General features: G+C 39.5%; 1 protein-coding gene across 4 annotated transcripts in view; it reads left to right on the top strand.

The window, feature by feature from the left end:
* Positions 1-12,149, top strand: part of UBE2U (ubiquitin conjugating enzyme E2 U) — a 62,880-nt gene extending 50,731 nt beyond the window's left edge. For all 4 annotated transcript variants that reach the window (XR_004228852.1, XM_031935217.1, XM_031935218.1 and 1 more), the window contains 2 exons: positions 5,344-5,438; positions 11,795-12,149. Coding sequence is in view for 3 of the 4 variants with exons in the window: in XM_031935217.1 (XP_031791077.1) it covers positions 5,344-5,438; positions 11,795-11,979 (280 nt within the window). In the remaining variant the exon portion in view is untranslated. The remainder of the gene's footprint in view (positions 1-5,343; positions 5,439-11,794) is intronic.
* The last annotated feature ends 1,055 nt before the right edge of the window (positions 12,150-13,204 follow it).

The raw sequence follows: 13,204 nt of genomic DNA, 5'->3' as shown, positions 1-13,204 counted from the left end.
ATCGAATCCCTGAATTGACCAATGAGTTCTACCATTGGTAGAACAAAAAAAAAAAAAAAAAAAAAAAAAAAAACAAAACAGCTCAGAACCAGACAGATTCACAGCTGAATTCTACCGGAGGTACAGAGAAGAGCTGGTACCATTTCTACTGAAACTACTCCAAAAAAATTTGAAAAGAAGAGACTATTCCTTAACTCATTTTATGAGGCCAGCATCATCCTGATACCAAAACCTGGCAGAGATACAACAAGAAACAATAAAACTTCAGGCCAATATCCCTAATGAACATTGATGCAAAAATCCTCAATAAAATACTGGCCAACTGAATCTAGCAGCACATCAAAAAACGTATCCACCACAATCAAGTTGGCTTCATGCTTAGGATGCAAGGTTGGCTCAACGTACACAAATCAATAAATGTGGTTCATCACCTAAACAGAACCACTAAATAGGCAAAAGCTGGAAGCATTCCCCTTGAAAACTGGCACGAGACAAGGATGCCCTTTCTCACCACTCCTATTCAACATAGTATTGGAAGTTCTGGCCAGGGCAATTAGGCAAGAGAAAGAAATAAAGGGTATTCAAATAGGAAGAGAGGAAGTTATCTCCAAATTATCTTTGTTTGCTGATGACGTGATCCTATGTCTAGAAAACCCCATCATCTCAGCCCAAAAGCTTCTTAAACTGATAAGCAACTTCAGTAAAGTCTCAGGATACAAAATCAATGAATCAATGTGCAAAAATTGCTATCATTCCTATACACCAATCAACAGGCAAGCAGAGAGCCAAATCATGAATGAACTCCTATTCACAATTGCTACAAAAAAAATAAAATACCGAGGAATACAGCTAGCAAGGGAAGTGAAGGACCTCTTCACAGAGAGCCACAAACCACTGCTCAAAAAAATCAGAGGACACAAACAAATGGAAAAACATTCCACGCTCATGGATAGACAGAATCAATATTGCAAAAATGTCCATACTGCCCAAAGTAATTTATAGATTCAATGCTATTCCCTTTAAATTACCATTGACATTCTTCACAGAATTAGAAGAAACTATTTTAAAATTTGTATGGACCAAAAAAGAGCCCAAATAGCCAAGACAATCCTAAGCAAATAGAACAAAGCTGGAGGCATCATGCTACCCAACTTCAAACTACACTGTAAGGCTACTGTAACCAAAACAGCGTGATACTAGGACAAGAACAGAGACATAGACCAATGGAACAGAATAGAGAACTCAGAAATAAGACCACACACCTACAACTGTCTGATCTTCAACAAATCTGACAAAAACAAGCAATGGGGAAAGGATTCCCTATTTAATAAATGGTGCTGGGAAAACTGGCTAGCCATATGCAGATAATTGAAAGTGGATCCCTTCCTTCCACCTTACACAAAAATTAACTCAAGATGGATTAGAGACTTAAATGTAAAACTCAAAACTATAAAAACGCTAGATGAAAATCTAGGCAATACCATTCAGGACATAGGCACGGGCAAAGATTTCATGATGAAAATGCCAAAAGCAATTGCAACAGAAGCAAAAATTGACAAATGGGATCTAATTAAAGAGCTTCTGCACAGCAAAAGAAACTATCATCAGAGTGAACAGACAACCTAAAGAAAGGGAGAAAATTTTTGCCATCTATCCATCTGACATCTATCCAGCATCTACAAGGGACTTAAACAAATTTACAAGTAAAAAAAACCATTAAAAAATGTGCAAAAGACATGAACACAAGCTTCTCAAAAGAAGATATACATGCAGCCAACAAACATATGAAAAAAAGCTAAACTTGACTGATCATTAGAGAAATGTAAATCAAAACCACAATGAAATACCATCTCATGCCAGCCAGAATGGCTATTATTAAAAAGTCAAAAAAACAACAGATGCTGGTGAGGTTGCAGAGAAAAAGGAATGCTTTTACACTGTTGGTAGGTTTGTAAACTAGTTCAACTATTGTGGAAGACAGTGTGGGTGATTCCTCAAAGATCTAGAGGCAGAAATACTATTTGACTCAGCAATTCAAATCCTGAGTATATACCCAAAGGAATATAAATCATTATGTTATAAGGACACATGCATGCCTATGTTCATTGCAGCACTATTCACAATAGTAAAGACATGGAATCAACCCAAATGCCCTTCAATGATAGATTGGATACAGAAAATGTGGTACATATACACATGGAATACTATGCAGCCATAAAAAGGAATGAGATCATGTCCTTTGCAGGGTCATGGATGGAGTCGGAAGCCATTATCCTCAACAAACTAACACAGGAACAGAAAACCAAACACCTTGTGTTCTCACTTAGAAGTGGGAGCTGAATGATGAGAACTCATGAACACATGACAGGGAACAACACACACTGAGGCCTGTTGGTGAGGGGGGTATGTTGGAGGAGGGAGAGCATCATGAAGAATAGCTAATGGATGCTGGGCTTAGTACCTAGGTGATGGGATGACCTGTGCAGCAAATCACTATGGCACACGTTTACCTATGTAACAAACCTCCATATCCTGTACATGTACCCCTGAACTTAAAAGTTGAAGATAAAAAAGGTTAATTATTTGTTATGTGAATTTCACCCAAAGTTTTCATGTAAAATTAAAATTAAAATCTCTCAAAGATGGGAGAGAGTTAAATAAAAGATTTTCATACACTGGAAAAAAAAAAACCTCTCAGTAAATTAAGAATAGGAAAGAACTTCCTCAACGTGATAAAGCATATTTATGAAAAAACTATAGCCAGAATCATATATAATGCTAAAAAAATGGAATGTTTGCCCCAAATGTCAGGAACAAGGCAAGGATGTCTGCTGTCACTACTTTCCCACAACATTTTATTGGAGGCTTTATTTTCATTATAGCATGTATCACTACTGATTTATCTTGATTTTTATATTTGTTCATTTTTGTCTCTTCCATGAAGTCAGAGACCTTGTCTGTCTTGTTCTTCCTGTATTATTAGCTCCTAAAATAGTGTCTGGCACAAGATTGGTGTTCAATGAATATTAAATGAATGAACTTTCTGGTAGTACTGTATAAGTGAGGTACACTTGTGTGACAAAAACATTTTTTTATATACTTTTAAGTTCTATTGTAGTTGTGCACAGCATGCAGGTTTGTTACATAGGTATACATGTACCATGTTGGTTTGCTGCACCCATTAACTCGTCATTTACATTAGGTATTTCTCTTAATGCTATCCCTCCCCCTGCCCCCTACTCCATGGCAGGCCCCTGTGTGTGATGTTCCCCACCCTGTGTCCAAGTAATCTCATTGTTCAGTTCCCTGTGAGTGAGAACATGCGGTGTTTGGTTTTCTGTTCTTGTGATAGCTTGCTCAGAATGACGGTTTCCAGCTTCATCCATGTCCCTGCAAAGGACATGAACTCATCCTTTTTTATGGTTGCATAGTGTTCCATGGTATATATATGCCACATTTTCTTAATCCAGTCTATAATAGATGGACATTTGGGTTGGTTCCAAGTCTTTGCTATTGTGAATAGTGCCACAATAAACATATGTGTGCCTGTGTCTTTATAGTAGCATGATTTATAATCCTTTGGGTATATACCCAGTAATGGGATGGCTGGGTCAAATGGTATTTCTAGTTCTAGATCCTTGAGGAATTGCCACACTGTCTTCCACAATAGTTGAACTAGTCTACAGTCCCACCAACAGTGTAAAAGTGTTTCACTTTCCCCACATCCTCTTCAGCACCTGTTGTTTCCTCACTTTTTAATGATCGCCATTCTAACTGGTGTGAGATGGTATCTCATTTTGGTTTTGATTTGCATTTCTCTGATGATGACCAGTGATGATGAGCATTTTTTCATGTGTCTGTTGGCTGCATAAATGTCTTCTTTTGAGAAGTGTCTGTTCATATCCTTTGCTCACTTTTTGATGGGGTTGTTTTTTTCTTGTAAATTTGTTTAAGTTCTTTGTAGATTCTGGATATTAGTCCTTTGTCAGATGGGTAGATTGCAAAATTTTTTGCCCATTCTGTAGGTTCCCTGTTCACTCTGATGGTAGTTTCTTTTGCTGTGCAGAAGCTCTTTAGTTTAACTAGATCCCATTTGTCAGTTTTGGCTTTTGTTGCCATTGTTGCCATTGCTTTTGGTGTTTTAGTCACGAAGTCCTTGCACATGCCTATGTCCTGAATGGTATTGCGTAGGTTTTCTTCTAGGGCTTTTATGGTTTTAGGTCTAACATTTAAGTCTTTAATCCATCTTGAATTAATTTTTGTATAAGGTATAAGGAAGGGATCCAGTTTCAGCTTTCTACATATGGCTAGCCAGTTTTCCCAGCACCATTTACTAAATAGGGAATCCTTTCCCCATTTCTTGTTTTTGACAAAAACATTTCTATGCCACCTACTTTTCATCAAGAAAACTTTGTTATCGAAAGTTTTCTTTTCATCGTGTATCCCAAAAAGTAGTCGTCCCCCAAAAAAATGTTGTAAAATTTTTCATTTCCATATGTAAACTCCTTCTCCAAGGAAATGCTCTAAGAGCTTGACTTTGGCTCATTGATGTCTCCTATAAACCTGTTGTTTTATCCAAGATGAGTCATGAATTTTTCTGATAGAATTTCTCCCTTGTGTAGTGGGTTGAATCATGTCCCCACAAAACAAACACCTGTCCCCCCAGAACCTCAGCATAATGACCTTATTTCAAAATAGGGTCTTTGCAGATATAAATAGTCATTAGTTAAGATGAGGCTATACTAGATTCAGGTGGACCCTGAGTCCAGTGACTGTTGTCCTTATAAGAGGAGTAGAATGACAGAGACCCACTTAGAAAAGGTCATGTGACATTGGAGGCAGAGACTGGAGTGATGCAGCGATAAGCCATACGACGTAAAGGATTGCTGACAGCCAGCAGAGGCTAGGAAGAGGCAATAGAAGATTCTTCCCTAGGACTTACCGGGGGAGGGAGGCCCTGCTGCCACCTTGATCCCCAACATCTAGCCTCCAGAACTATGAGAGAATACATTTCTGTTATTTTAAGTCACCAAGTTTGTGGTCATTTGTTAAGATGGCCCAAGGAAACTAATATAGCTTGCTAGACTACATGATGTTTTTATTACTTTTACAATAGTAAACTTATGTCATATTCATTTGCTTTTCCAACTTCTGTTGGAAAGCACATACTGAAATAATTTTATTTTACCATTAAATTAGTCAACACTCAGAATGGTTCCATATTCAAAGCCTATTGTTCTACTTTTATGTTTCATTTCATTTGTTTCACGTATTTTTCTCAGAAGTAAATATACTCTTACCAAAATTCATCTGGGAATTTAATTTTTCTTTTTCTCTTTCTAGGTATTCTGTTATCAAGTGTTGGCTTGCTAGAAAAAATAGAATGCCTCACGAAGTCAAACACTCAATGGAGGGAATTAAGCTCTGCCCAACTCAAAGTAAATCGATTCACTCTGTTTTGCTTTTGTAACTAACATGTTATGCATAATATGCATAACTTTAAACTTTTTTCCACTTAAATAAGTTGGAATATATGAGGGCTAATCCTTGTGTTCTCCTTTTAAGGTTGCTTTAACTTTTTCTGACTTTCCAAATTAATTTGGTAAATTACTCAGGAATTGGAACTTTGACAAAATTGAGTTACTTACATTTCCAAGCTTACTACCCTTTAATAGGTTGATATACAATTTGAAATTTTAAGGTTAAGTTTCAAAATATGAAAAAGCAGCCAAAACACACAGAGCACTAATAAACGGTTCCCTAAAACTCATTGTATATTCAAGGATATATGCAATATGGCTGAAAAGAAAGAAACAGTTCTGAGTTGTTTTTTGTGCTCTTTTAAAAATTACCATTTACTTGTTGGGATAGGTTGAGAGTGACTCTTCAGCGGGGTGAGCTGGTAACTTACCATGGAAGTCAGCTGGTATAGAGGAGAAAGCATGACATTTGGGGTTTGAGAACTTTTAGGTTCAGATCTCAGTTCTGTGCTATTATGGAAAGGTCACTCAACCTCTGAACTTAGTTTTTTCATCCTCAGCTACTACTGTGTACGTGGAAGATGTTCAACAACTGCTAGTTGCTAAAATTCTGCCCTAACTCACAGGATTCTTATGACTAAATGACTCCATTTATATACAATTTCTTTGTGAACTGAAAAGTACAAAAAACAATAGTTACTGTTTTTTCCTGTCACCTGGCCACTAAACATAACAGCATATAAATGCCAGGCACAGGCAATCACCTTCATTCAGTGATTCTCCAAGGGCCCTGCCCCCATATCTCCAAGTTTCTTTTCCCTGCTCAGTATCAACCTCTTTCCCTCTTACTTGTCTGGTGTGCCACGCAGATTTTCTCCTCTGTATTAGCAGCCTCAGCCGTCTCCATTCAACTCTGCCTTCTTCCAGATTTCAGGGTACCTGCGAGGTAGGAAATGTTGCCTTCTCCAGCCTTACTCTTTGCTTTCTCCATGATTTCCCTACTCCTCTCTGCAATCTGTGTCTTTCAACATCCCCACCATCTTCACCAGTGGAAGAGATCACTTGGTTAAGTTGTTGTGATTACAGTAATTTCTGTCTATGCTTTGTCAGACTGGTGACAAAGCTATGTCTCTGTAGCTCAGCTCTGCTTATGTTTTTACCAGATCTAAAATACTTTAATTGTCTCCCATTTTCCTTCAGGATAAAATTTAGACTCTTTGACACAGAAAATTCTTAATGTTCTAATACTTGTCTCTGTCTTTGCAGTGACATTCCCTGCCACTCCCCTTCACACCCTAAATGCTATACTAAGCTAGTGGGTCATGATCGTTTGTTCCCTATCTCATTTCATTAAAAAGCTTGAGCAGCACACTGTGTTTTCTCTTACCCCTACTCTAAATGCTCTTCTCTCCCCTTCTTTACTTTCTAATGCCTAGCATCCTTTGAGATTCAGTTCAAGTATTATCTTCTCTAGGAAACTTTCTCTGTGGGTTATCATGGCATTTCTACCATAGCTGTATCATGCTCTATTTGTTTTCTATTGCTGTGTCACAAATTAGCATACACTGAATGGTTTAAAACAACACACATTTATTATTTTACTGTTTTTGTGGGCCTGGAGTACAGGCACAGCTTAGCTGGATCCTCTGCTTAGGGTCTCAGAAAGCTGCAATCAAGGCATCGGCTGGGCTGCATTCTCATCCCAGTGGTTTGAATGGGGGAGGAATCTGCTTCCTAGCCCAGTGAGGTTGTCGACAGAATTCATTTTCTTCTGTCTTTAGGAATGAGGGCCCTGGCTTCTGTCTGGGTATATGCTGGAAGCCTCCCTCACCTGCCAAGGGCTGCACACGGTTCCTTGCCATGTGGGCTCTCCCAGCATGGCCTCCTACTTTATCCAGCAAGAGTCTTTAGAACAAGTCTGATAGCAAGATGGAGTTGTATGTGATGTAACATCATCATGCGAATGAGACCTTATCACTTGCATCATATTTTATTGGTTAGAAGTCATGGGTCCTATCCTCACTCAGAAAAGAGGAGTTTACACTAAGGTGTAAATACCAGGATGCAGGGATTCTGGGGGCCACCTTGGAGTCTGTCCAGCACGCATGCTGTGTTATCATTCTTTTTACTGCCTGTCTCCTTTGAAAAAGAGTGACTTCTTAAGGGAAGGGACTGTTCACCTCCCAATCTTCCACAGCACAGTGGTTGGCATACAGTAGCTATCAATGCTCATTAAAAAAATGAGTGAGTAAATAGTGGGATGAAGTAAAATTGTCATGTTTTTGTCTGCCTTGTGATTATGGGAAAAAAGGGTGAAAACCCATGATGAGTGGGAAAAAGAAAGGCAAGCTGGAAGAGGCAACATTTTAAGTTTAATGTCCAGAAACTGGTTCGCTCTTCAGTGCTGAGCCTTGTTCTCTTTGAACACGGAATAGACTCTTCTTTCTGTCTACTCCGGAAGAGAGTATACCTGAGACGTTGTGGTAAATTTGATTATTGTTCAGAAATATTCATTCCTGCTCCACCTACATGAACAGAATATATTTCCTTGCACCTTGACTTTGAGCTTTTCCCTGTGACATGTTTTCATCAATGGAATATTAGTGGGTGCAGTGTGCCCCCAGGGTTTGGAAAGGGTTTGCATGATTTGGCTTGCTCTTTTTCTCTTCTGCCATCATCACAAAAGCGTGCCTGGACTGGCCCTCTGATCACAGAGAAAGATTCAAGGCATAGCTCTCAGCTTGCCCAGCCACGTTTCCCAGGCATTCCCCAGCCAAAGAAGCCAACCACCTGTTGACCTGCTGACATGTGACTGAAACAAATACTTATTGCTGTATGTCACTAAGATTTTGTGGTTGTTTATTATATAGCAAGAGAGTTATTATGTAGCAAGAGTGAACTTATATACCATATCAAAGGGAAGTGTGACTCAGAAAAGGAAAGAACTGTGTGCCCCTCTTTTGCAAAGAAGGATGGCATGTCATAGTTTGCCAATGGGAGAAACTCACCAGAGATTTGGCAGGTGGGAGGGAAGTCGAGGCCATTAGGCTTGGAAAGTTGTTCATATCAGGCATGGTGGGTTCCTCGGATACGGCATTTTCACACATCTCTCCACAGCCTCACTTCACAGACATGGTGGCTGCACAGATATCCCCATGAACTCCTCGTTTTTGTCACACTTTGGGTGGCTAAATGTGTGCAGCTCCTTGTACTCCATGAGCTTCTGGTTTCCCACTCATGTCAGTGCATCAGGATCACGACTGTTTTTTCAATTCTCCAGCTGTAGCTTCCAGATCTTCACTCCCTTGGGTCCTCCCACACCTGGATAATCCCAAATTCCTATGTTAGACTCTCACTCTTGTGTTACTTGTAGTGGCTCTGTTTTCCTAACTGAATCCAGACTGAAAACAGGACTGAATAGAGATAAACCATTTGGCAATCATCAGAGCCCATCAGTCAGCACAGATTTTAATATCTTTACTAGCTAACCTATTTTCAGATTAAAAAATAAATTATCAGAGGTAGAGTTTCCATGATCCAACCCAAGAAAGGCATGGAAAATATAAGGCAGTTCGAATTTGTGCTTCCACAACTTATTTTGTTAACATAGTAACAAAATCCCCTCCTTTATTACTGATTCCAACCACCAAATCCAAGGTGTCTCAGAGGGATTTATAAAGCTTAAGATTTCCTGGAGGAGAGAAATTCAAAATAATCTATGTTTTTATGTTCTAAAGAAACATTTCTATATTTATTTCGCATCATACTCTGTTGATCTAGCCAGGTTTCTTTTTATGCTTCCTGGGAGATTTTAACAGGGCAGGAACTAAGAGGGCAAATAGTCAAGGTGGTTGATTCCCAACTTTCATTCCATGCCAGCAACTCATGTCAGTCAATCATGGTGATCCCATTTCCCTTCCCAGTAACTAGTTTAGAAATGGGGTGGGGTGCAGTGGCTCACACCTGTAATCTCAACACTTTGGGAGGCCAAGGTGGGCAGATCACCTGAGGTCAGGAGTTCGAGACCAGCCTGGCCGACATGGTAAAACCCCATCCCTACTAAAAATAATAATAATAATAATAATTAATTAATTAATTAAAAATAGCTGGGCGTGGTGGTGAACGCCTGTAGTCCCAGTTACTTGGGAGGCTGAGGTGGGAGAATCACTTAATCCCAGGAGGCGGAGGTTGCAGTGAGCTAAGAGCACGCCACTGCACTCCAGCCTGGGCAACAGGAGTGAAACCCTGCCTCAAAAAGAATAAAATTAAATTAAAATAAAAGAAAGGGCATGTGACAGGATCCTGCTTGAGGGGAAATATGCTGGGTGCTTTAGGGGATGGTTTTCCCATCCACTCTTAAAAATGAGCTCTTGGTGAGAAGACCGCCTTTTCCTCTGGATGATGCTGTACCCAGTGTGGTTACTAGAATGGCTGTAGCTTTCTTGCTGTGCACTATGAAGATGAGCAAAGCAAGTACTCAGTTAGCAAAGCAAGCAGTGAAAAGAACTGTGTCCTTCGTGACATTGTGGAGTCACTGCAACATTCAATCCTGCCCTCCACTCTGGCTTTTATCTTATGTGAGATGAAACATTCTCCTATTGTTTAAACTGGGTTGACTTGGCTGTATATTTCTTGTAATCAAAAGCATGTGGAATCAGAAAGGCCCAAACATGGTTAGAAAGAACTGGAGTTAGTCCATCAATAATATGTTCATGGAAAATAAAGTAGATGCTTTTCTCAAGGCACAGACAGAATTTAGTTTTAAATTAGTTACAACTAAATATTAGTATCAAAAGTATGAAAATTAAAAATCACTGGGGGCCTCAGGATACCCATAGGATAATGGTGACTGTGTAAACTCAAATCTCTCTGTGTATCTTTCTCTCTTTGTTTTGTTTTGAGATGGAGTCTCACTCTGTCACCCAGGCTGGAGTGCAGTGGGTCAATCTCAGCTCATTGCAACCTCTGCCTTTTGAGTTCAAGCGATTCTCCTGCCTCAGTCTCCAGAACAGCTGAGATTACAGGCTCCTGCCACCACACCCGGCTAATTTTCGTGTTTTAGTAGAGACAGAGTTTCACCATGTTGGCCAGGCTGGTCTCGAATCCCCGACCTCAAGTGATCCCCCTGCCTTGGCCTCCCAAAATGCTGGGATTACAGGTGGAAGCCACCATGCCTGGCCTCTCTGTGGATCTTTCAAACCAAAGAGAGAAGGAAAACAAGTCACTTATAGCCTGTGTCTATAACATTAGAAGACAACAAATATTACAGGGTTTATTTCATATGTAAGTGAGGGAAATAAACATATAAGGCAAACAAAATTTGTCCTGGAACCCATAATCGGCAGTGAATCTGGTGACAACTAGGAAAAATGGGAGAGAATGCAGTGAGGTTTTAGAGTTAACAGAATATAAATAGCACCAGCTAGAGTTCATCCCCAGAAAGCAAGGTCCCCATGCTGTGTGGAAACATAGATCTAGAAATATAGACATTATATCTATATTCTTCTTTTGAAAAGTATAATCAGTTTATTTCCCTGTTTACAAGGCCTGTAAGATAAAGATGAAAGTCCTTTGCATGACATATGAGGCTTTCCTGATCTGGCTTCAGCCTCCCTTCCAGCTCCACGAAACTTTCTGTATACTACAACATTGTGGTTGTAGATAGACAGATCTGGGATGAGTCTTGTTATTAGCTGGATATCTTTGGTGAAGTTACTATAGGTCACTCAGCCCTAGTTTCCTCATCTGTAAAATAAGAATAATAATACCTGCCCACCACAAGGGTTGTGTCTGAGTTACATAATATTATAGCTGTCGACTGCTTAGCACTGCACCTGGCACAGTGGAAGTGCGGGAGAATCCACTCTGATCACCCCTAACCCTGCCAAGTCCTCTCATACCTTTGTGCTTATATGATGTGTGCTGTTTCTTCTTTCTAACATGTTCTGATCTCCCTTCTCTGTCTAACAAACTGCTCCTCCTGTTTCAAAGTCCGAGTCTGTTTTCACTTAGACATAGTGATTCCCTCACTGTGCTCCCAAAGCAGCTTTTCCCTTGCACATCAACCGGCCGTTAGCAGGGACCCAGTAAATATATATGTTAAATGAACGAACTAACAAAGCATCAAAAGACTGAGCAAGATGGAATTATTTATGACAAATAAAGTTACTTATAAAAAGTTTAGAAAGTGTAAAAAAGGTTGCTTGCATTCGTTCAGATGGTCTTTGGCATTATCCTACAAATGCAGGAACACTCTTTTCATTGTTTTTCCTGTATGTCTATTAAATTTCTGTTTTTTATAATTCCCACCACAGATGAAATTTTTCTTGAGTCACCAACTGCAATAAATAGCGTCACAAACATTTATGAAACAGAAGACGAGGGGTGGAAGAGTGACACTTCATTATATGAAAATGACATAGATGAGCCCAGGGAAGAGGAAGTGGAAGATCTAATCTCCTGGACCAACACTCTCAATACAAATACTTTAGAAGATTAAGCAGAACATTATCAGATTAAAAAACTAAACAGCCTCCGCCATAGCCCAGTGTTGTGGAGCAGTTTTGGAAGACTCTCAGAACTTGGATTTCATTTTTTTCAGGCTGTTCTCACCCGCTCACTGCAAGTACAAGCAAGTACAAATTAGAAATATAAGTACAAATCAGTAAAGATGTTGCTTTGACTTTCTTTAGAACTAAGTTACCAAAGTTAGGGGTATTCATTGCCATATGCCAATCAATGGTGTGACACTCCCACAGTTGTTAGGCTACTGGACACAAGTTTTTGCAGGCAGAGAATGGGTCAGAAAGAGGCTGGGATAGGAGGGGAGCAATTAAGAGCTTCAGAGGCTGGACATGACCTCAAATAGCAGGACCTATACATGGACCTACATCTGCCTGCTTTCTTGTCTTGTTTCCTCCATATTCAAGGAATGAGATGTCACTATTTACTAATGTTTCTCTTCTGTTTTATCCCAGAGTACATGGGAACTTATCTGTCACCCCAAAAGTCTCCCCCTGCTTCATGGTAATGCGTCTCTCCTGCTCCTATTTCCTGCCCTTACTTTTCATAAGATCAATCAGTATCACTGATCTGCTTTCTGTCACTGCAGATTAGTGCGCAATTTCTAGTTTTATATAAACTAGACCTTCTATCTCCTCGTATTCTTATAACTTTAGTTTCTCTGTCTCTTTTTACCATGTTGTCTCAACCTATACGTATGCTTGGGTCTCTCCTATTCTAAAATGTGCCTCTGCCTTTGACCCCATCTCTGCTTACCTCACCGTTATTCACTCATTTTTCTCAGTCAGATTTATTGATAGTAGTCTATCATTCTCTCTTTATTTCTTTCATTCATTTCACATTTGCATCCACTGCACAATGAAATCTGTCTTCCATTCATTCTACTTCACTCAAATTTGCTGGGATCACCGTGATTTTCTTACTGCCAAAACTCATATTTGATATTATTGATCATCTTCTTATTTTGAAGTGTTTATTGCCATGGCTTCAGAGAGACCTATTTTGAGGCCTACATACCTACACACGTATGTCTTCTCAAAAATGCCACACTGATACTATATATGTCTGACCTTGGATGTAGTTATCAAATAGATCTCTCTCTCATTTTTAGGGAAACTGATTTTAGTTCCCATGAAAAAAAGAAAGCTCTACTACATGTATCTGGTCTCTTTGCACTCTCCTGGCAAGCTAAGTATTTCCAA

This window comes from Piliocolobus tephrosceles, chromosome 1 (assembly GCF_002776525.5).
Source record: "Piliocolobus tephrosceles isolate RC106 chromosome 1, ASM277652v3, whole genome shotgun sequence".
Taxonomy (NCBI): Eukaryota; Metazoa; Chordata; class Mammalia; order Primates; family Cercopithecidae; genus Piliocolobus; species Piliocolobus tephrosceles.
Note: the sequence above shows the minus strand (reverse complement) of the source record. Positions and strands in the feature narration are given on the sequence as shown.